The sequence below is a fragment of the Orbicella faveolata genome, unplaced genomic scaffold (genome assembly GCF_042242905.1).
Source record: "Orbicella faveolata isolate gen_17 unplaced genomic scaffold, um_ofav_v1 contig_24, whole genome shotgun sequence".
NCBI lineage: Eukaryota > Metazoa > Cnidaria > Anthozoa > Scleractinia > Merulinidae > Orbicella > Orbicella faveolata.
In genome coordinates, this window is record NW_028301552.1 from 18,436,811 (window position 1) to 18,461,091 (window position 24,281).

A 24,281-nucleotide genomic window follows, 5' to 3' on the forward strand; every position below is an offset into this window, starting at 1 on the left:
CTCCGTATGGCTTTGTCTGATCTTACCGAAGTGCGCTGGTAGTGTAAATTGCGCACGCGCTGATAGGGTAACTTCCAATAGATATCGGGCGCACTTCCGGTTTCTTTAAATGCTAAAGGAAACGCGGTTTTTCATTAAATTCAGCCTTTTTCGACGAATTTCGATTAAAGCCAACGTTGGCAATATAGCTATGCATTCCCTTTTCGAAATCATGCTTTTTTCAGAAAATTACGAATGTTTCAATATTTTGAAATGCTCTCAAAATCTGACCTTTTAGAAATTAAACAAAATCGATGCATAGCGTAATGAGGATTTAAGTTAAAACACTAAATCAATGAAAAAAATCCCGGGAAAGTAATCTGCCTGGGAGCCTTTGCATTTTTTCTGCATTAGTCACATGATCATGGGCGTGGCCTGATGACGTCATCACTAGTGTTACTGATCAGGAAAAAGTTAAAACACATGAAATAACTCTGAACTAACTAAAAATGATGAGGTTATATGAGACTAAATTTTCCCGCCGAAATCGCGTTAGATCGGCCTGAGGAGCTGGCAAACAACAAAGAATACAACACAGTAACAGAGTAAGCAGATTTTATTCACAAAATATAAGAATAATTGACTTTTCAAGCAAAGCCGTTGCATTCTCATACAAACCTTTATAAATTCAAACCGTTGTAACACAACACCTCCATATACTGCAAGGCCAGAGTCACGTTTCGCGTAGTCAAATTCGGTCGTTATGTAATAGTATATGCCATATGTCACGTTAGGCTGAACGTTCTCATAAAAGTGAAAAAAAAAAAGGATAACACTGAGAGCTTGGGTCGCCTGTGATTGCAATTGAGCTAAATGTTCTGCATTTGAAGTTGTACGAAATTCAATCGAATCGATGTGCTTAAGCTCTTCTGCTTTTGATTGCATTTCTTGGAATCGATTAATAGCTTATTACACGTTTGCAGGTCTTTAGGGCGTGAAAAGAGTCAAAGTCTTTATATCAGCCTGTAAACGTTTCAGTCTATTTTCCTCAGCCTTTGTCGTTGTTATTTGCGTTTGTCAAGCAAGCGATACATTTTGAATTTCCGAGTTATGGCGGTGCGTGACATAGACCTACGAACGCGTTTGTCGAAAAACATATACTTATGTCGTGATTTTCAGCCCAGTCAGCAGTTAAAGTACTAGGGAAAGTGCTTATGTAAATGCTTGTTTGTTCAGTACAGATAATCAGTCGCCTAGATAGCCAAAGTAAGCTCCAGATGTTTACACTATTTTCCGGCCGCAATGTTGGCGTACCGCGGAGGTACCGGTCTCTGTAAATTTGTGCAAAATATTTCGACGAATATCTGAGCTTGGGAAAACGCACAGACTTAAAAATTAGCGAAGTGCCATCTTTATTAATCTCCTATAACATCACAATTTCTTGATTTAATCCACTAAATGGTTGTGGAATAAATTTTTTATTGCGTCAGGATTGCGTGACAGTGCAAGCCAAGAATTGTTTTGCTGGGGTCAACATACATGTACCATTAGTTTCTTTCAGCTTAAATGTACAATAATCCGCCACATGGGTTTCATTCTTGTAAAGACACATAACTCTGTTACAAGAAAATAACGAGAAAATATCGTTTAGTTCGAGATTTTATCTTTATTATACTTAACGAAGTTTCTCGGAGCGTTTTACTTAGGTGTACTCAAACAGATACATTCGTAAACAAATTTTCTAACCTTTCTGCTCTTGTTGCTCAGACGTTCTTGAGTTCGTGCTGGGATTCTACTTGGTTCACAATCATACGATGACTCTTCTGAAGATGCTTTTTATCAAGTTCAAGAGTTGATAGCTCCGGTTGATGGCTCCTTTGGTATAACATGATTCTTGATAAATTCACTCAAAATGTTCGCTCGTAAATTGATCTCTCGTAAGGCTCGCAGACCGACCGGTTCCGAAAACGCTTAATGTCCTTTAGTGTTGGTCTACCTCGAACGGTGTGTTCGTTTGTATATGATTTCATCGCCCCAGAAATCATGGAATCCGTGCTAACCTTTCACGACGACAACTCCTGTAAATTCCATGTACGCATGCACAGGTGACGCATGCGCTTTAGACACCAGACGGCGATTTGTGACTGAACGAGGAAAAAAACAAAAAAACAAAAACGGAGCCAAAATTAAAACCCAGGCCTCATAACCAAAACGTTGTTATTTGTCAGTTTCCCGGTCACAACAGCTATTGCGTTTTACACAGAGTCAAGGAAACAGAACACACAACAAAGAACTTAGTCGGGCTTCACAGCCATTCCAGAGAGAATCGCAGTCGTCCTAATATTTGTTAGCCTAAATATTTGTTTGCTCAATTCTGAAAGGAATAGACTAACTCATTAACCTCGTATTAACAAACTCTTCTCCTAAGCGGTTAACTCAAAGAAACTGGACATATTCATAGTCACACATGGATTACATTCAACATTCGCGATATCGAAAAGGTAAGCCATGTTCATGCAAATCTCCGTGGACTGCATTTTGTCTGTTAAATAACTCTATGCTATATGCGCAGATAACGATCAATGCAACGTATGCACTCACGTGTCCAGCAGCCATGCAAATTTACTGGAACAAAAGAAAGTGTTTGCATAAGAAAAGAGACGAACTCCCACAGGATTGGTTTGGTACACCAACATGGCCGCCGTTTCATCGTTTTGGAACACATAGATGGCTGTCATGACACTATAACTTGAGCGATAACTCATCTTTTGACCTACGCGAGAGCCTTCTAGGGCCGCAATTTTTGATGTTACGGAACCCCCCCCCCGGAAGGGGGGTAACTGCCAGCAAAGTTAGCTTGGGGGTGTGCGGCCTAATTCCCAAGACCCGTACCCTATTTATGATCAAAATCTGCGTTTTTTGCTACCCTATTTATGACTTGACCAAAAATTCGATAGCCTATTTACCAAAGCTGCTGCCGACACAGTTGGCCTAAACAAAAGTTATGAAAAAGTAGCTTCATATACCTAATTCAAGACAAGAGTGCAAAAACCATACCCCATTTATAACCAAAATTGCCAAAATCGATACCCTATTCATGATCAAAACGGCTGAAAAACTTTGGCGCCGCACATACCTATATAGCCCATATGAGGGAGTACCCCCGCCTTAACCTGGAAATTCAAACGTGGTTTATCTAAAAATGACGAACCCTGGTGAGCTAAAACTTTGTAAAACGTGATGAAACTAAAACTTCAGAAGGATCAGTATTTTTTAGTTTTGGAAAATGATGAAGTCACATGAAAACCGGCAATATAACAGGCGGGTTTTTTTTTTTTTCTAATTAGCTGATAATATATTTTAAACCCATGTTATGACTTCGGGATTACCCTGGCTGAAAACAAGCCTCTTTGTACAACAACGTCCAGCGGATTGACTACGCAACACCCGCTCCGTTACATCTCTTTCATTCCTGGTCATACCTTACTAGGGAGGCTATCTACAGCGAGATTTATAACAGGTTTTGTTCTCTCAATACTTTTCTATCAGATGTCATCTACATGTATGAGATCAATGCCGCTAAGACCCTGGGAATTTGTTGATATAAGTTATACCTAAACCGATTCAAAAGACCATAAACACTGTCTTCCAATCCTCAGTAGGAAAGAGATTGTTACTGGTACATTAACACATAACTCTTAGCGGCTTTCCTTGCGCCTAATGGATTGTGTAAGATATGCATGGCATTGTGGTAAAACGTGCAGTCGCCATTTTTTTCCTTGAGATGATTTGGGCTCATCACCCTCTGTACACCAGGTCATCGGTAGACTTTAAGTTGTCAGCGGGCATTCCCAGTAATGGATGGTGCATTTCACACTTTGCGCGCCAGAGTCATAATGTCCATAACAATTACAGTAGTAAAATAAATGACCGTTGACAGGGTTTGTGGCGGTTGTAAGCAAATACTGCTGAGCGAAGTCCGTTGAGCATGTCGCACCCACTATTCTTTTGCCCTGTGAAGAAAAGAGAAATTTTCTTTCATACATTAACTCAACGGAAAGGAGACTTGCACTGAGTTGCCTAAACTCCTCAATTTGGTGTTGTTTGGTGGTGTATTTACGTCTTTGTAAGGAACTGAGGGACCAAAGAAACTTTAAAAAATTGCAATTTTGTCCTGAAAGCCATGCTAGAATATTGATATATCGAACGGGGCCTACTCTGTCCATAAGAAGGGCCATTAAGGCACCCATTACCTAAGATAAAGCAGGCTGATAAAATTCGATTTATCAAAATAAAAGTACTCTTCCAGTTATTCGGTACGTAGCCATTCAAAAGAAAGCTACTTTTACTTTTTACTATTTATTGCGCTATGGCTAACTAAGTGATATTACACTTTTAGATCCCTATATGAACATCTAGTGCATTGTATAACAAATCAAATAAAAGCTATCGAGAAAAACGTTCACAATGCTTTATTGGAAGGCTTTAATTTCCTCCCTACATAAAATTCTTAGGTTTGACCATTCAAACAAAAGCTATTGAGAATAACGTTTATGTGGTACTTCTTACTGTGCTGCTCGACAAGGTGTTTTCGAGATATGTCAATAAAAACCTTAAGAGTGTTGATAATTTACGTGAAAGCAATTTTAGCGGGAATAGACCATATTCGTATTTTCGGTATATGACTTGAACTAGCTCGCAATGTAGGCTAATGCGGGGGAATATCATTAAAAATGAATAAATGCTATTTGCATCTGAAAAGACTCCCCGCATTGGTCTCAGTTGCAAGCAAGTTTTAGTCCAATACAGAGAATACGAATGTGGACTATTCCAACTGGTAGCGTTGGACATATGCAAAAAGGTAGTGTTTTACCTAATTGTGACCCATTTCGTTTCGGAATCATCATTTGACGGCATTGAGTATACTTACGCTGGGTTCTCCCAGTGTAACAATAACTGGAGCTGAACCACTGTTGCTTGTTTTTTTGTCTTGGCTTCCTGTGTTTGACTTTGTCTTATGCACACACTGAGAAAAGTTTCCTGCTCCTTGGGATCCCTGTGGCCCAGTTGGATCTTGAGCTCCCTGTGAGCCATTAAACCCCCGGGGGCCCATGATGTCCTGGGGTCCCTGAGTTCCATTGAATCCTGGAGGTCCAGCAGGGGCAACCGGTCCCTGAGAGCCGTTGAAACCGGGAAGACCGATTGGGCCCTGTAACTTTCTCACGTTGTTTACCTGCAAGAGAGATGGTTACAACATGTAATGGGCCAGTAGTCAATAATACCTAAGGGCTAAGTTGTTCTCAGGATAGAAACGCTATTCACCGCCCGATAAATCACTGTGCAGTAGATAATTGTTGATAAAACAAACTACGCTATCCGGCATTGGATAGTAAATCATCTATTGGATAGTGTTATTCGCTCTTCGAACAACTGGGCCCAGCTGTTTGTATAGACTGAAGGCTGGTTATTTCAATTTGATTTTACTTTTATGGAAAGTGTTCCGTTGATTTCCTCTAAAACTCCCCTCAGAGCGTTGTCTTCTTGATCGAGTCGGTTCGTTTCGAAAATAACAAAAGGCAATTTTTAAATTGTTATCAGTAACTTACAAAAATCTTTGTCATATCCCACCAAGGGTAAACATTGACATAATTTCTTCCCACATCATGCATGCACTATAATTATCATACACCTCTTCTTTGCTAAAACCTGGTCGGCCAAACAACACCTGGGGCCCTGGACCGAACTTTCATGGCTGAGCTAAGAAAGGCAAAAAATTATACGAAGCGAGGCACAACATGCTACGCAAAACAGAGCTAAAAATGCACTATCGTGCTTTACTCGAACACAACAAGGTTATACCTGTTAGCATCTTATTGTACTGTAATTACAAGAAATTGGCGGATCAGGAGTTTGAACATATCTTCTTATTGTGTTCTTTACGCATGAAAATTGTCCCATGCAATATTTTGAGTGTTATTCTGAAGCAACGTTGGAAAGGTCTACTCTAGTTGTCCTCTAACTTGGTAAAACTGCTATACAGTCGAACCTCCTCTAACGGCCACCTGTCTGCAACGGCCACTGCTCTCTTTTCCAAAGTTGGCCGTTGTAAAGATGTTCAATCTTATTAATCTTAAATGGGGGGGGGGGGGGGGGGTCGTGGAATCCATAAATTGAAATTCGTTAATGTTAGCAAGCGAGCAAGTAAGTAAGCGAGCCAGTGGGCAAGAAATTAAAGTAATCGAGCAAACAAGCAAGCAAGCAAACGAGAAAGAAGGAAGAAAGCAAGCAAGGAAACAAACAAGCAAACAAGAAAGCAAACAAGCAGGTGAGGACACAAGCAAGGAAACGACTACCAAGCAAGCAAGCAATAAGCATGCATGCAAGCAAGTATGCATGCAAGCAAGCAGGTAAGCCATCGGGCAAGCTATTGACAAGTTAGCAAGTGATAAGCAAGTATGCAAGGAAGCAGCTAAGCAACTAGTGAGTAACATTTAAAAGCCCAACTGGGTTGTAGCTCTCGTGTCCGTGCGAGCGGGCTAGCGAGCGGGCAAGAAAGTAATCAAGCAAACAAGCAAGCAAGCAAACAAGAATGCAAGAAACAAGCAAGGATACAAGCAAGCAAACAAGAAAGCAATCAAGCAGGTGAGGACGCAAGTAAGGAAACAAGCAAGCAAGCAAGCTAGCAATAAGCATGCATGCATGCAAGCAAGCAAGCAAACAAGCTCGTAAGCCATCGGGCAAGCTATTGAGAGGTAGGCGAGTAATAAAAAGTATGTAAGGAAGGAAAAAAGAAACTAATGAGTAAATTTTTTTAAAAGCCCAACTGGGTTGTAGTTGTCGTGTGTCCGTGGTATGAAGAGGCTAGGAGTATTGCTACCCTTCCACCTCCTCATTCTTGTATGCCCATCGCAGGTTGTTTCCCAGCATTCTTTGAGGCTACGCAACAATAATCAGTACTCATTTATAGTCCGAACGTAATGTACCTTAAAGTAAAAACACAGCACAATGACCCCAGCGAGGTCCAGCGCACTAGCTCTTAGGCCATCAGGCCTCCAGCAAAAATGTGTTCCTTCAATGCCCTTTTTGAGCGACACTCAATCAGATACAGTTGCAAGTACATTTTGATGAAGAGTTCTAACGCATTGATGAATTTCGTATCGTGACATGAAATTGTAATCTCCACTACAAACGTACATATGACATTTTATATTGATAATTCTTTAACTGAAACGTTATCTAGTAACATTCCTTTCAGAAATGAAATAGCCATACCACTCATGTATCTAAATTACCTTGATAGTTAAGTGAGCTGTCTCTTCCACATTATCATTCAACTTGTTCCATATGTCTTTTAATTCGCTCGACTGGCTTTCTGTGGAGTCAAATAACTCTTAATGTAATGGAGAACACAATTTATTACTGCAAAATAGAAAATCGTGTCGTGCACTAAAACAAAAACAACACAGTCCAGCCTCTTTAAAGCGAACACCCAAGGGGCAGATCTGAGTGTCCACGTTATGGAGGTGGTCATATTAGAGCGGAAGAGATTATATGACTTCTGGCTTGGCTAGGACTAAGTTAACTGTCCGTAAAATAGCCGTGTCTGTATGGTGGTGTCCGTGTGCGTAATTGCTGAAAATTATCTTCCGAGTTTACTTGGCGGCAAAACGCCAAGTGTCCTCAGCGCCAGCCTTCGGTTTCGGGTGATAACTTACCTCGCCTTTGATTATTCAGGATATCACGGAAAACCGTTTCTTATTATTAATTAATTGATTGATTGTTTTTCAGTAAACAATTTTCATCGATCGGCATGCAGGGGGAGTAATGTTAGTTTTGTGAGTTATTATGGAACTCTAATTACACGACTAACTTAGTTTAGAGGGCCAATAACTAAAAACAACCAATCAGATTGCTCCATTGCCGGTTCAATATTCTGTACATACCGTAGAATTCCGAAAGTAACGGCCCCCGTTAATTTCGGATTTAGCAGGCAAAAAGGGTCGCTACTTTCGGGTAACCGTTACTAACGGGTAGCGGTTACTTTTACGATGGTTAAAAAACGTTTTTACAGTAACAGTCGTTCTAGACAAAGCGGACGCGTAACACAAGAAATTAAACATTCCACTTTTATATGTTTCCAACTACCCTCATAAACAAAGCAGACTGAATAAACAAAAAGAGGCCCTAAACCGGTTTGTACTGTAGGGTGAAAGTATATCACAATACAACGGATTACCCTACAGTATATCATTTGACACTGCTGCTAGACAAACACAGGTCATAAATCATAGTTTCAAGAAAAATTTAGTCAACTTCGAAGTAAAATCACAGAGCGATAACGCTTCAAGTCAATGTTCAGTCCTGCATTCAGGCTGTTCCATCCGCATGACCCGCGCTTGAGAAGAGAGACTTTCTAAGGGCCACTACTTTCGGGTGGGCTGCTACTTTCGGGAGGACCACTTTCGGGGTTCAAACGGAAAGTAAAAAATTAACGTTACTTTCGGGGAGCTGTTATTTTCAGGGTGGTAGTGACGTTAACTTTCGGAATTCTACGGTATTGGTACGGGCACTGCCCCGAATGATCCCCCAATATCACTAGTGAAGATTTTCAGGTAGTTTCAGTCGGGTAATAAGTATCTTCGGCTGAGCTTGCTCAGGACCGTACTAAGAGAATATCAACCCTTAGTCTTTTTTGTATCTTCGGGGCGATATTCTCCCAGTACAGCCCTGGCGCTTGGCCAATAAGATATATTTATTACATGTATATGGCTAGCTCCGTGACTCGGCAAGATGAAGCAAATCCTGTGCTGTGATCGGCTATTCGACCGGGTCTGAGATGGTGATATCTTACCCGCTGTGTCCCCCTGTGTTCTTTTTCCGTATATAATAAATCCTTTATTGACCAACCCCGTTCGGTCAAGATGGCTGAACTCCGGAACGGTCCATAACTTGAACACGCAAAAAAAAAAAAAAAAGAAAAAAGAACTTGGCCAATATCCAACTATCCTGACCGAAGGAGCTTGGCCAATAAATCATATATATTTACGCCATTAGCGGATCGTTTCTTGTGCATACTCTAACTGATAGAACTTGTCTACTTCGTAAATACGCATAATAATGCTTACCCTTCATCGCTGATATAGCTAAAAACAAAGCAGCAGCTGCAGTCAGAAGAGCGACAACAACAACTGCGGACAGAAAGAACAGCATTCGCCGCAAAGCGACCATATCACGTTGACACGCGTTTTCAAGATCTGCTGATGCTTGTCTTTTCTTCACGGCTTCTCGGCAGCACGTCTCGTAGATCGTTTGTTCCACCGCAGGAGTTGAACTCTTAGCGACGACGTCATCATAGATTGTTGGCTCAATTTCTGTTTTAACTGAGTCCAGCTCCAAGTACGTCTTATAGCTCGTTTGTTCCCCTGCAGGAGTTGAGCTCTCAGCGAAGACGTCATCATAGATTGTTGGCTCAATTCCTGTTTTAACTGAGTCCAGCTCCAAGTACTGGTTTGCGTGTACCTCATTCATTGCTTGGAGATCGAGCGCTGTGACTTTCGCTTGCGAAAAGGAATCAAAGCTATATATCGAAAGCAAATCTATCCCCAAGACAGTCGCGTGACTTTATGCTGGTTTATTTTCATGTCGAGGCGTGTTTCACAAACACACAAATATCTGTCATCCGGTGACGTGGTAAATGTTTTCAACCAGATGAACTGTTCTTTCTTTTTCAGTGTGACCTACAATCAGCTAATGATGCATCTTGAGGAGACTTGTGTGACAGATTCCTTCCTTCTCGGCGAGGACGACGTCTTCAAACAGACCTGACCTTGAGAAACCGTGTGAATTTCTTGTATTGTGGTTGATTATTTAAATTGAACTCAAAAGTGCAATTTACAAATACATGTGGTTATGCAATAACAGACTGAAGCAAGCTTCTAAGAATATCGAATTCAAAGTGAAAAAGGATTTTTTTACTCAGATTTTATTTCTTTAACTTAGGGATGACTGCATGGTGTAGTATTTCAGTTAAAACTGGAAAGCTGGCAGCGATTAATGCATGTATAGTACAATGCTGAACGTAAAATTTATTGAATGCCGCAATTTAGGGCTGTATCCCCTTTTCTTAGTTGTTTTGGTTCGCATTTCATCGTTCTAAATATTAAACGTTGCAAGACTGTGTTATTATCAAAATACATCTATACACTTAGGTATATAGAACCAGGGGAGGCAATTGGTGCATCAAAAACCATCATGGTTCTCCCAAAATTTTCGCCCAATTTAACGGGTCTCGCAGTCTCATTTTTTTTTTTTTTTTAACTGTAATGTGCATCTTGCAGTCTCGGTTTTTTTCACAAAGCTGGCTGACAATTTTTTAAAAACACTTTGAAGTCTCGGTCTCGCATTTCAAGAAGTCAAAACGTCTCGGCCTCGAGAGGAAAAACGCATGTCTTGCCTTCTCAGTTCCTTCGCGAACAGCGGCGAAGTTCTAGTTTCCTGGATACAGGCCGAATCTCCCTGGTAATCGAGCCTATCGAACACCCAGCCGGTGATATAGAAAATGTAAACACAGAGGAATGCCTATTCCGTTTCAAACGAAATTCCTCTAGTTCATTTCCGACCTGTATACATTTGGACAAACAAGCATCCTTGGGGAACGCCGTAGTCACAATATGCAGAAATTTCCCCTCGAGCGATATAAAATCCTCCTGGCACGAAGGACGTCTAAATCAATTAACTCAACAATTAAACACATTTTCGTTTTTCTATCGCGTTTTGATATTGTAAAACGAGCGGAAGTTTGGGAGAACAAGAAATGCTATACGCGAATTCACCTGTTTCACGGCCTTTACGAGTTCTGCCAAGCTTTCACGAATGCTTGTATAACTTGATAGAGCACACGGATAAATATGTTCTAAGGAGGAAATGTTTCGTAATTTAGATTTCTTACAGATATACAATTTTAGTTGAAACTGAAAAGCCTATGGCTATCATATGGTAGGTGAGGTAAAGTCTGGAGTCCAGCCAAGTAGCCCATGACGCCGGAGCTTATCCCGGTTTCAGTAGCATAAAGCGACTAGGAGTTTCTCTACTCCCCATGGATGGGATGCTAGTCCATCGCAGGGTTACACCCAGCATTAAGCTATACACATGGGTGGAGAGAGGTACTGTGAAAGTAACATGTCTCGCCAAAGAACACAACGCAATGTCCCTGGCCAGATCCGGAGCCGAGCCCACTATAACCATGAGGCCACCGCTCCTCCCACACATATTTATGGTACTGCTTATCTATCTTAACTTAAGATACTTAAGTATATAGCCTGAATAGGTTTTGTTTATTTTCGCGGCATTTCTCTGCGGACTTAGAGATCTTATAAGAAACCTGCACGGTCGTGGAAAAAGGGGGAATGGGTACCAGTCTTCAAACGTGATGAACCCCTACTAAAAGAGGATTATAGACCTACCACTGTCCTCCCGGCAGTAGATATGGTCTTTGAGCAGATTGTAGCTAAGCAACTTGCGGGGATGTTCGATCACCGACAAGCCCTGTCAGCCTATCGACTCACACCTGCGGACTACCCTTATTGATCTAATTGAGCGCTGGAGATTTGCTAGGGACAATAAACAGCTGGTAGGAATCTTATCAACGGATATGTCAAAGGCCTTCGACTCCATGCATCCAGCTCTGTTGCTGAGTAAACTAAGAGCATATCGTTTTGAAGAGAATTTCATCAATTTGTTGCGCTCCTATTTATGTGATCGCTCCAAACGAGTGAAGTTGGCATTTCAAATAAGCTCTTGGAAACGAGTTAACCGAGATTGCCCCCAGGGATCAGTGTTGGGACCGTTATTGTGGAATATTTTTCAAAATGACTTAGTCTGTGAAATTGAAATGAATCCAAGCATGTACCCTGATGACCATCAGCTTATCAAAATTAGTGATAACTTAACGATGGTTAATGACAACGTTACATGTGCAAGCGCAACAAAAGCCTCTTTATGGTACGAGTCGAATTAACTTAAGGGGAACCTCTCCAAATACCATACCATGTTAATCAACAATATACAGAGGGACAGGAGAGACGAGATTAGCGTAAATGTACAAGGAACTGACATTGAATCTCTGAACAGTATTAAGTTAATAGGTGTCACTATTGACAACAAGCTTAATTTCAGTGAGCACATAAATATCACGTGCAAGAAAGCGAACCCGAGGATACGGCTGCAGGTGTATTAATGAGACTCAAGAACTTAGTGCCCACCGTTGCAAAACTACACCTTTTTAAGGCTGCAATTCTTCCGTACCTCACCTATTGCCATCTTACCTGGCATTTCTGCCGAGCAAGTGGCAAGAGAAAACTCGAACGCACCTAGGACAGGGGTTTGCGTGCAGTCTTCAGAGATAGTAAATCTACATATGAGCAACTACTGAAGAAAGCTAATTTAAAAACTCTTTCTGAAAGAAAGCTACAGGATACAGCTTGTATGATTTTCAAAGTGAGGCATGATCTGTGCCCCCACCCCCCTCCTCCCTAGCGTCAAAAATTTGTTCTCATTGCAAAGTTCTACTTACAACCTTAGAGGCGCAGATTTCCACATTCCCAGATTTAACACTGTCACCTATGGGAAACACTCCCTAAGATATATCGGACCTATGCTGTGGAATCGACTCTCAACTAACTTAAAAAACTTACCTTCTCTGCAATCTTTGGCCGAGAAGCGAAGCTTCGAGGGCAAATGTGAAATTTTGAGGACAATGTCTCAGCCAAGGGCATTATCAGCCGAAATACAAGCAAGCCAGAAAGGGGTTCATTTATTTTATAACCCTCCCATTCATTTTCATATCGCGCGTAAACTGCTCGTAAAAAGCCACTGTTGATGTGATGGTGAATACGCGCGATTGAAGATAGCAAGTATATTTAACTGGTTTCATTAACTTTGTCTCCCTTGTGATTGGACCAAAACCTAAACTATCATGTGAATAAACCCTCGCAACGCCCCTTAGGTCAAACCTCGAAAACTCAACGCCTTTTAGCATATACTCGTTCGTTCGTATTTTGTTGCACTTTGCACTTTCCGGAACAGCATTTGCGACCAGCTTTTTAATGTCAATATCACCAGACTTTACGAGACGAGTTGTGTTTTTTCCCTGCACGTAAAATAATAAAGATTAAAAGTCGAAACTTCTTTCACGCTGGCTTTGTTTCTTTTCGACGGAAGTAATAGCTAGTAATCGGAGGACAAATATCGAGGCAGGTGGGGGTTATTGCGTGATAACTGTCCGGTGATTTATACCAATGACGTAAAGTAGCCAATAAAATCGCACGAAAATTAATGGGTGTGTTATAACATCTCATATCCAACGCGCGCTCGTGGAATAATTGTGTCTTGCTTTTCAAGCCAAAATACTACGACCCAACCCTCCCAGGCGCCCAAGATTTTGTGAAACTCAAGAGGAGTTGCATAGTTTATAGAAAGAGATTAGTGAGGGAAATCGTAAGAGGGAAGGCTTGAATGACAACAAACCATTCCCTAGATGAGCGCATATGACTTGAATAATGAAAGATGTGGCTATTGCCTACAAATATTAGACTGAATAACTTGTAAAATTCGTTCGTTCAAGGCACGATGATTAAAGTTGATCTATTGACTTCCCTTTTTCTAGACGTTAGTGACAGTCATTTAGCGTTTATGTTGCCTACAGGGTTTTCAATTAAAACTATCACAATTCTTCTTTTTTCAAACAGCTGGGCTGGCCAGTCTATCATAATCTAATTTCAAACGTTCTTATTTATATATATATTACAATATGTAAACTTAACAAAAAGTAAAGAAAATAGAAAGGTGGGAAGGAATGCGAGAACACTCAACACTTGTATGTAGAATTGTGTGTGGAAAAGTGAGTGAAAACATCAATAAATGGGCGTGGTTCAAAGGGGGATAAACGTCGGGATCGTAAACTCTTTAAGGGGACTCATATCTGTGCTTTTTAGAGATACTAAAAAAGTATAAAACCCGGTAGAGATATGAATACTTCAGTCCAAATGAACCTCAGTCATAGGGCATGAGACAATAAGACATGAAACAGCCAGGAGACTCACATTTTTAACCATGGAAAACTGCGTTTACGTATCGTAGTTTGAGGTTTTGTTTTTCAGACTAGACCTGATCACAAGATCATACCACTATTAAAAACAATTAGCTTTATTTGCATGACCATAAACACATACAGAATAGAAACCTTTTTTTTTACCAGCACGACGAAGATCTTCTGATATGAGAAAGATTTGTTTAACAATTAAGCCATTGTCCTTATACTTTTAAGATATAAGGAGTAATTGATTATTTTCTGATTGATAGCTATAATAAGAGAAAACCTACCAAGTTCAGCTGTATTTGCTGCATTGGATGCTTTATTGATTACTTACACAGTGAAACCTGTATCACATACTTTAATTATGAACATCTATTGCCTATATTATACTAGATTACAACCTAAAGGAAAAAGCACAATTTTTATCGTTTAGGAATGGGTACTGCCTTGAAGGTTGTTATTTTCCCTGAAACTATATGCATAAAATAAAAGTATAATTTGCTTAAGTGAAAAGACTATCCGAGACTAAAATACGAAAGATACAATATATAATACTGTACTCCTTACTGGTCCGAATAAATTTATATTAAAAAATGTATTTTTAAGTGTATTTATAAACTATTTATACGTATTATTACATAAAATATATATTATAATTTCATAATTAAAGGATCACTCTGTGTCACTAGATATTTGAGTATATTACATATGACCACGTTTGAAATTAATCAATAAAATATAGATTATTTGTGAATCAGTTGGGAGAGAATCACACGGTTTTGTTTGCCAATGTGATAAAAGTGATTGTAAAGTCTAAGGTCTTTATTCCCCTTTGTTTGATACTTAAACCTCAAGTATTTTTTTCTCTTCTGCTAGACAATAACTGTGGTGACCCTCAACTGAAGCTCAAGTTATGTCCAGCGGCGTATTATCTCATATCCGTGAAACTAAAGGGAACCTTTCTCGGCGTCGAATAATTTAGCCAGACCTTACATTGTACATCGTGATAATCGCCTTTTGTCTTGTATGGATTTCTGCAATTTACTCTGTTAAACGATGACTACACTCCATTTGAATAATCGAAGTATTCAATGTTCAATCAGTTCAAAGTCTATAGAGGTAAATGGTTTTAAAGCCCGAAAAACTTCAAAGTAGCAAACAAAGATACCAAGATTTCCACGACCGCGCACAATCTTTTGTGCTCAGACATTATGCGCGAGTAAAGTAACCGAAACGTTCCTATTTGTCAGTTCCCCGGTCATAAAAACTATTGCGTTTTACGCAGAGTCAAGGGAACAGAACATACAACAAAGAACTTAGTCGGCCTTCACAGCCATTACCCTCTATTGAATAAGTTCTGGTGGAAGGGAGAATCGCAGTCGTCCGAATATTTGTTAATCTAAATATTTGTATGCTCAATTCTGAAGGATAGAGACTAACTCATTAACATCGTATTAATCATTTAAACTCTTCTTCTACGCGGTCAACTCTAAGAAACCCGACATACTCATGGTCATACATAGATTGCATTCAACATTCGCGATATCGAAAAGGTAAGCCACGTTGATGCAAATCTCAGTGGACTGCATTTTGTCTGTAAATAACTCTATGCTATGCGCAGATAACTATCAATGCGACGTGTAGACCATATAGAGCGTATGCACTCACGTGTCCAGCATTCATGCAAATTTATTGGAACCAAAGAAAGTGTTTACATTATAAAAGAGTTGAACTGCCACGGGATTGGTTTGGTACACCAACATGGCCGCCGTTTTATGGTTTTGGAACACCAATATGACGTCATGTGCATACGCTCCATTCAAGACTGAAGAATGAAAGCTTCTTTGTACAACAGCGGCCAGCGGATTGACCACGTAATACCCGCTCCGTTACAACTCTTTCATTCCCGGTCAGACCCCACTACGGATGTGTCTAAAGCGAGATTTTTAACAGGCTTTGTTCTCTCAATACTGTTCTATCAGATGTAATCTACATGTATGAGATCAATGCCACTAAGACCCTGGGAATGTCTTAAGGTATACCTAAACCGATTCAAAAAACTATAAACACTGCCTTCCAATCCTCCGTAGGAAATAGATGGTTACTGGTACATTTACCCATAACTCTTAGCGCCAACAACCTTTCACAATGCCAATAAAATAGTGAAGAAAAATTCCAACATCTCAGTCAAACCCGAGCGTTTTCCTTAGCAAAGGGAAAAATTTGCAAAAATCTGGCTTTCCTTGCGCCTAATGCATTGTGTAAGGTTTGCATGGTATTGTGGTAAAATGTACAGTCGACAGTGTTTTTTTCAATGGGAGGATCTGGACTCAACACTCTCCGTACACCAGGTCATCAGCAGACTTTAAGTTGTCAGCGGGCATTCCCAGTAATGCATGGTGCATTTCACACTTTTCGTGCCAGTGCCATAATGTCCATAACAATTACAGTAGTAAAATAAATGACCGTTGACTGAGTATATTTCAGTTGAAAGCAAATACTGCTGAGCGATGTCCGTTGAGCATGTCGCACCCACTATTCTTTTGCCCTGTGAAGAAAAGAGAAATTTTCTTTTATACATTAACTCAACGGAAAGGAGACTTCTACTGAGTTGCCTTAATGATGAACAAAATATATCATCAGGGAGATACTTTATATGCCTTGTTCAAATACGCTCACAGGCTAACACACACGCTTGGTTCGATTCAAATTGATGGACTGGACTGGTACACAATAGGCCACGTTCGATATATTGGTATTCTAACGTGGCTCCGAGGCTTTCAAGACAAACTCCTTTATGTATTGGTGTTTGGTGGTGTATCCACGACTCTGTGAGGAATTGAGGGACAAACGAAACTTAAAAAAATTGCATTTTTTTTTTTCTGAAAGCGATGCTAGAATATTGATAAATCGGAGGGGGCCTATTCTGTCCATAAGACGAGCCATTAACGCACCCATTACCTAAGATGAAGCAGGCTGATAAATTCGATTTCAGTACGATTTCAGTACGTATACGTGGCCATTCAAAAGAAAGCTAGTTTTACTTTTTACTGTCTATTGTGCTATGGCTAACTAAATGACATTACACTTTTAGATCACTGTATGACTCGGCATCCAGTGTATAACAAATCAAATAAAAGCTATTGAGCAGTACGTTTAGAATGCTTTATTGAAAGGCGATAATTTTCTCCCGGCATAAAATTCATATGTTTGACCATTTAAACAAAAGCTATTGAGATCAACTATTATGTGGTACTTTTTACTGTGCTGCTCGACGAGGTGTTTCGGAGACATGCCAGAGAAAGCCTTAAGAGTGTTGATAATTCACGTGAAAGCAATTTTACGAGGAATGGACCATATTCTTATTTTCGGTATTGGACTGGAACTAGCTTGCAATGAAGGCTAATGCGGGGGATTATGATTAAAAATGGATAAATGCTATTTGCATTTGAAAAGACTCCCCGCATTGGCCTCAGTTGCAAGCTACATTGTAACTTTAGTCCAATAGCGAGAATACGAATATGGTCTATTCCATTTGGTACAGTTCGTTTTTAATATGTTGACAAGGGTGTGATTTTTACTTGGACATGTACAAGAAAGTGGTGTTTTACCTAATTGTGACTCGCTTCGTTTCGGAATCATCATTTGACGGCATTGAGTATACTTACGCTGAGTTCTTCCACTGTAACCATAACTGAAGGTGAACGACTGTTGCTTGTTATTTTGTCTTGGCTTCCTGTGTTTGACTTTGTCTTATGCACACACTGAGAAAAGTTTCCTGCTCCTTGGCAACCCTGTGGTCCAGTAGGATCTTGAGCTCCCTGTGAGCCGTTAAACCCCCGAGGGCCCATGATGCCCTGGGGTCCCTGACTTCCATTGAATCCTGGAGGTCCAGCAGGGGCAACCGGTCCCTGAGAGCCGTTGAAACCGGGAAGACCGATTGGGCCCTGTAGCTTTCTCACGTTGTTTACCTGCAAGAGAGATGGTTACAACATGTAATGGGCCAGTAGTCAATAATACCTTAGGGCTAAGTTGTTCTCAGGATAGAAACGCTATTCACCGCCAGATAAATCACTGCGCAGTAGATAATTGTTGATAAAACAAACTACGCTATCCGGCATTGGATAGTAAATCATCTATTGGATAGTGTTATCCGCTCTTCGAACAACTGGGCCCAACTGTTTGTATAGACTGAGGGATGGTTATTTTAATTTGATTTTACTTTTATGGAAAGTGTCCTGTTGATTTCCTCTAAAACTGCCCTCAGACCGTTGTCTTCTTGATCTAGTCGGTTCGTTTCGAAAATAACAAAAGGCAATTTTTAAATTGTTATCAGAAACTTACAAAAATCTTTATCATATCCCACCAAGAGTAAACATTCAGTTAATTTCTTTCAACATCATGCACTATAATTATCATAGACCTCTTCTCTGCTAAAACCTGGTCGGCCAAACACCACCTCGGGCCCTGGACCGAACTTTCATGGCTGAGCTAAGAAAGGCAAAAAATTACATGAAGCGAGGCACAACATGCTACGCAAAACAGAGCTAAATGGATTGTTATTACCTTTTCCCCTTACTAACTTTCTTTAACTTTTTTTTTCGAAGAAAAGTTTCTGTTAAAAATGCGCTATCGTGGTTTACTCGAACACAACAAGGTTATATATATATATATATGAATTATTTCATATAAACTTCACATCAAGGTTATACCTGTTAGCATGTTATTGTACTGTTATTAGAATAAATTGGCGGATCAGGAGTTTGAACATATCCTCTTATTGTGTTCTTTACGCATGAAAATTGTCCCATGCAATATTTTGAGTGTTATTCTGAAGCAAAGTTTGAAAGGTCTACTCTTGTTGTCCTCTAGCTTGGTAAAAATGCTATACATTCAAACATCCTCTAACGGCCACCTGTCTGCAACGGCCACTGCTCTCTGTTCCAAAGGTGGCCGTTTTAAAGATGTTCAACTGTATTAATCTAAAATGGGGGGTCGTGGAATCCATAAATTGAAATTCGTTCATGTTAGCAAGCAAGCAAGTAAGAAAGCAAGCGAGTGGGCACGAAAGTAATCGAGCAAACAAGCAAGCAAGCAAACAAGAAAGAAGCAAGCAAGCAAGGAGTCAAACAAGCAAACAAGAAAGCAAACAAGAAAGCAAACAAGAAAGCAAACAAGAAAGCAAACAAGAAAGCAAACAAGCAGGTGAGGACACAAGCGAGGAAACAAGCAAGCAAGCAAGCTAGCTACCAATAAGCATGCATCCAAGCAAGCAAGCAAACAAGCTCGTAAGCCATCGGGCAAGCTATTGAGAAGTAGGCAAATAATAAAAAGTATGCAAGAAAGGAAAAATGAAACTAATGAGTAAATTTTTTTAAAAAGCCCAACTGGGTTGTAGGTGTCGTGTGTCCGTGGTATGAAGAGGCTAGAAGTATTGCTACCCTTCCACCTCCTCATTCTTGTATGCTCATCGCAGGTTGCTTCCCAACATTCTTTGAGGCTACGCAACAATAATCAGTACTCATTTATAGTCCGAACGTAATGTACCTTAAAGTAAAAACACAGCACAATGACCCCAGCGAGGTCCAGCGCACTAGCTCTTAGGCCATCAGGCCTCCCACAAAAATGTGTTCCTTCAATGCCCTTTTTGAGCGACACTCAATCAGATACAGCTGCAAGTACATTTTGATGAAGAGTTCTAACGCATTGATGAATTTCGTATCGGGACATAAAATTGTAATCTCCACTACAAACGTACAAATAACAATTTATATTGTTAATTCTTAACTGAAACCTTAACTAGTAACATTCCTTTCAGAAATGAAATAGCCATACCACTCAGGTATCTAAATTACCTTGATAGTTAAGTGAGCTGTCTCTTCCACATTATCATTCAACTTGTTCCATAAGTCTTTTAATTCGCTCGACTGACTTTCTGTGGAGTCAAATAACTCTTAATGTAATGGAGAACACAATTTATTACTGCAAAATAGAAAATCGAGTCGTGCACCAAAACAAAAACAATACAGTCCAGCCTCTTTAAAGCGAACACCCAAGGGGCAGATCTGGGTGTCCATGTTATGGAGGTGGTCATATTAGAGCGGAAGAGATTATATGACTTCTGGCTTGGCTAGGACTAAGTTAACTGTCCGTAAAATAACGGTGTCTGTATGGTGGTGTCCGTGTGCGTAATTGCTGACAATTATCTTCCGAGTTTACTTGGCGGCAAAACGCCAAGTGTCCTCAGCCCCAGCGTTCGGTTTTGGGTGATAATTTACCTCGCCCTTGATTATTCAGGATATCACGGAAAACCGTTCCTGATTATTGATTAATTGATTGATTGTTTTTCAGTAAACAATTCTCATCGATCGGCATGCAGGGGTAGTCGTGGTAGTTTTGTGAGTTATTATGGAACTCTAATTACACGACTAACTTAGTTTATAGGGCCAATAACTAAAATCAACCAATCAGATTGCTCCATTGCCGGTTTAATATTCTCTACATACCATAGAATTCCGAAAGTAACGGCCCCCGTTAATTTCGGATTTAGCAGGCAAAAAGGGTCGCTACATTCGGGTAGCCGTTACTAACGGGTAGCGGTTACTTTAACGATGGTACGATGGTTAAAAACCGTTTTTACAGTAACAGTCGTTCTAGACAAAGCGGACGCGTAGCACAAGAAATTAAACATTCCACTTTTATATGTTTCCAACTACCCTCATAAACAAAGCAGACTGAATAATCAAAAAAGAGGCCCTAAACCGGTTGGTACTGTAGGGTGAAAGTATATCACAATACAACGGATTACCCTACAGTATATCATTTGACACTGCTGCTAGACAAACACAGCTCATAAATCATAGTTTCAAGAAAAGTTTAGTCAAGTTCGAAGTAAAATCACAGATCGATAACGCTTCAAGTCAATGTTCAGTCCTGCATTCAGGCTGTTCCATCCGCATGACCAGCGCTTGAGAAGAGAGACTTTCTAAGGGCCACTACTTTCGGGTGGGCTGCTACTTTCGTGGGGACCATTACTTTCGGGGTTCAAACGGAAAGTAAAAAATTAACGTTACTTTCGGGAAGCCGTTATTTTCAGGGTGGTGGTGGTGGTGGTGGGGGGGGGGGGGGGGACGTTAACTTTCGGAATTCTACGGTATTGGAACGGGCACTGCCCCGTATGATCCCACAATATCACTACTGAAGATTTTCAGGTAGTTTCAGTCCGGTAATAAGTATCTTCGGCTGAGCTTGCTCAGGACCGTACTAAGAGAATATCGACCCTTAGTCTTTTTTGTATCTTCGGGGCGATATTCTCCCAGTACAGCCCTGGCGCTTGGCCAATAAGATATATTTATTACATGTATATGGCTAGCTCCGTGACTCGGCAGGATGAAGCAAATCCTGTGCTGTGATCGGCTACTCGACCGGGTCTGAGATGGTGATATCTTACCCGCTGTGTCCCGCTGTGTTCTTTTTCCGTATATAATAAATCCTTTATTGACCAACCCCGTTCGGTCAAGATGGGTGAACTCCGGAACGGTCCATAACTTGAACACGCAAAAAAAAAAAAAAAAAAAAAGAAGAAAGAACTTGGCCAATATCCAGCTATCCTGACCGAAGGAGCTTAGCCAATAACTCATATATATTTACGCCATTAGTGGATCGTTTCTTATGCATACTCTAACTGATAGAACTTGTCCACTTCGTAAATACGCATAATAATGCTTACCCTTCATCGCTGATATAGCTAAAAACAAAGCAGCAGTTGCAGTCAGAAGAGCGACAACAACAACTGCGGACAGAAAGAACAGCATTCGCCGCAAAACGACCATATCACGTTGACACGCGTTTTCAAGATCTGCTGATGCTTGTCTTTTCTTCACGGCTTCTCGGCAGCACGTCTCATAGATCTTTTGTTCCACCGCAGGAGTTGAACTCTTAGCGACGACGTCATCATAGATTGTTGGCTCAATTTCTGTTTTAACTGAGTCCAGCTCCAAGTACGTCTTATAGTTCGTTTGTTCCCCTGCAGGAGTTGAGCTCTCAGCGAAGACGTCATCATAGATTGTTGGCTCAATTTCTGTTTTAACTGAGTCCAGTTCCAAGTACTGGTTTGCGTGTGCCTCATTCATCGCTTGGAGATCGAGCGCTGTGACTTTCGCTTGCGAAAAGGAATCAAAGCTATATCGAAAGCTAATCTATCCCCAAGACAGTCGCATGACTTTATGCTGGTTTATTTTCATGTCGAGGCGTGTTTCACAAACACACAAATATCTGTCATCCGGTGACGTGGTAAATGTTTTCAACCAGATGAACTGTTCTTTCTTTTTCAGTGTGATCTGCAATCAGCTAATGATGCATCGTGAGGAGACTTGTGTGACAAATTCCTTCCTTCTCGACGAGGACGACGTCTTCAAACAGACCTGACCTTGAGAAACCGTGTGAATTTCTTGTATTGTGGTTGATTATTTAAATTGAACTCAAAAGTGCAATTTACAAATACATGTGGCTATGCAATAACAGACTGAAGCAAGCTTCTAAGAATATCGAATTCAAAGTGAAAAAGAATTTTACTCAGATTTTATTTCTTTAACTTAGGGATGACTGCATGGTGTAGTATTTCAGTTAAAACTGGAAAGCTAGCAGCGATTAATGCATGTATAGTACAATGCTAAAGGTAAAATTTCTTGAATGCCGCAATTTAGGGCTGTATCCCCTTTTCTTAGTTGTTTTGGTTCGCATTTCATCGTTCTAAATATTAAACGTTGCAAGACTGTGTTATTATCAAAATAAATCTATACACTTAGGTATATAGAACCAGGGGAGGTAATTGGTGCATCAAAAACCATCATGGTTCTCCCAAAAATGTTCGCCGAATTTAACGGGTCTCGCAGTCTCATTTTTTTTTTAACTGTAATGTGCATCTTGCAGTCTCAATTTTTTTTCACAAAGCTGGCTCACAGTTTTTTAAAAACATTTTGAAGTCTCGGTCTCGCATTTCAAGAAGTCAAAATGTCTCGACCTCGCAAAGAAAAACGCATGTCTTGCCTTCTCAGTTCCTTCGCGAACAGCGGCGGAGTTCTAGTTTCCTGGATACATGCCGAATCTCCCTGGTAATCGAGCCTATCGAACACACAGCCGGTGATATAGTAAATGTAAACACAGAGGAATGCCTATTCTGTTTCAAACGAAATTCCTCTAGTTCATTTCCGACCTGTATACATCTGGACAAACAAGCATCCTTGGGGAACACCGTAGTCACAATATGCAGAAATTTCCCCTCGAGCGATATAAAATCCTCCTGGCACGAAGGACGTCTAAATCAACTCAACAATTAAACACATTTTTCGTGTTTCTATCGAGTTTTGATATTGTAAAACGAGCGGAAGTTTGGGAGAACAAGAAACGCTATACGCGAATTTCACCTGTTTCACGGCCTTTACGAGTTCTCCCAAGCTTTCACGAATGCTTGTGTAACTTGATAGAGCTCACGGATAAATATGTTCTGAGGAGGAAATGTTTCGTAATTTAGATTTCTTACAGATATACAATTTCAGTTGAAACTGAAAAGCCTATGGCTATCATATGGTAGGTGAGGTAAAGTCTGGAGTCGAGCCAAGTAGGCCATGACGCCGAAGCTTATCCCGGTTTCAGTAGCATAAAGCGACTAGGAGTTTCTCTACTCCCTCTGGATGGAATGCTAGTCCATCGCAGGGCTACACCCAGCATTAAGCTATACACATGGGTGGAGAGAGGCACTGTGAAAGTAACATGTCTCGCCAAAGAACACAACGCAATGTCCCTGGCCAGATCCGGAGTCGAGCCCACTATAACCATGAGGCCAGCGCTCCTCCCACACATATTTATGGTACTGCTTACTTATCTTAACTTAAGATACTTAAGTATATAGCCTGAATAGGTTTTGTTTATATTCGCGGCATTTCTCTGCGGACTTAGAGAACTTACGAGAAACGTGCACAGTCGTGGAAAAAGGGGGAATGGGTACCAGTCTTCAAACGTGATGAACCCCTACAAAAAGAGGATTGTAGACCCGGCACTGTCCTCCCCGGCTGTAGATATGGTCTTTGAGCAGATTAAAGCTAAGCAACTTGTGGGGATGATTGATCACAGTTTAGGACAAGCCCTGTCGACGTATCGACTCACACCTGCGAAACTACCTTTATTGATCTAATTGAGCGCTGGAGATTTG

At 40.5% G+C, this 24,281-nt stretch overlaps 2 protein-coding genes across 2 annotated transcripts; both read right to left on the reverse strand.

Moving 5' to 3' along the window:
• Positions 1–1,622: 1,622 nt before the first annotated feature.
• Positions 1,623–9,819, reverse strand: LOC149110732 (uncharacterized). Its single transcript, XM_089291212.1, has 4 exons — positions 9,105–9,819; positions 7,272–7,351; positions 4,910–5,212; positions 1,623–3,992 (listed from the first exon to the last, which is right to left on the reverse strand). The coding sequence occupies exons 1-4, from the start codon at positions 9,505–9,507 to the stop codon at positions 3,810–3,812; spliced, it is 969 nt and encodes a 322-aa protein (XP_089147338.1). The 5' UTR covers positions 9,508–9,819; the 3' UTR covers positions 1,623–3,809.
• Positions 9,820–14,362: 4,543 nt separating this feature from the next.
• LOC149110733 (uncharacterized) lies at positions 14,363–22,425 on the reverse strand. The gene is made up of 4 exons (XM_089291211.1): positions 21,801–22,425; positions 19,927–20,006; positions 17,740–18,042; positions 14,363–16,619 (listed from the first exon to the last, which is right to left on the reverse strand). Exons 1-4 carry the CDS (start codon positions 22,201–22,203, stop codon positions 16,437–16,439), a joined length of 969 nt encoding a protein of 322 aa, XP_089147337.1. The 5' UTR covers positions 22,204–22,425; the 3' UTR covers positions 14,363–16,436.
• Positions 22,426–24,281: the final 1,856 nt, after the last annotated feature.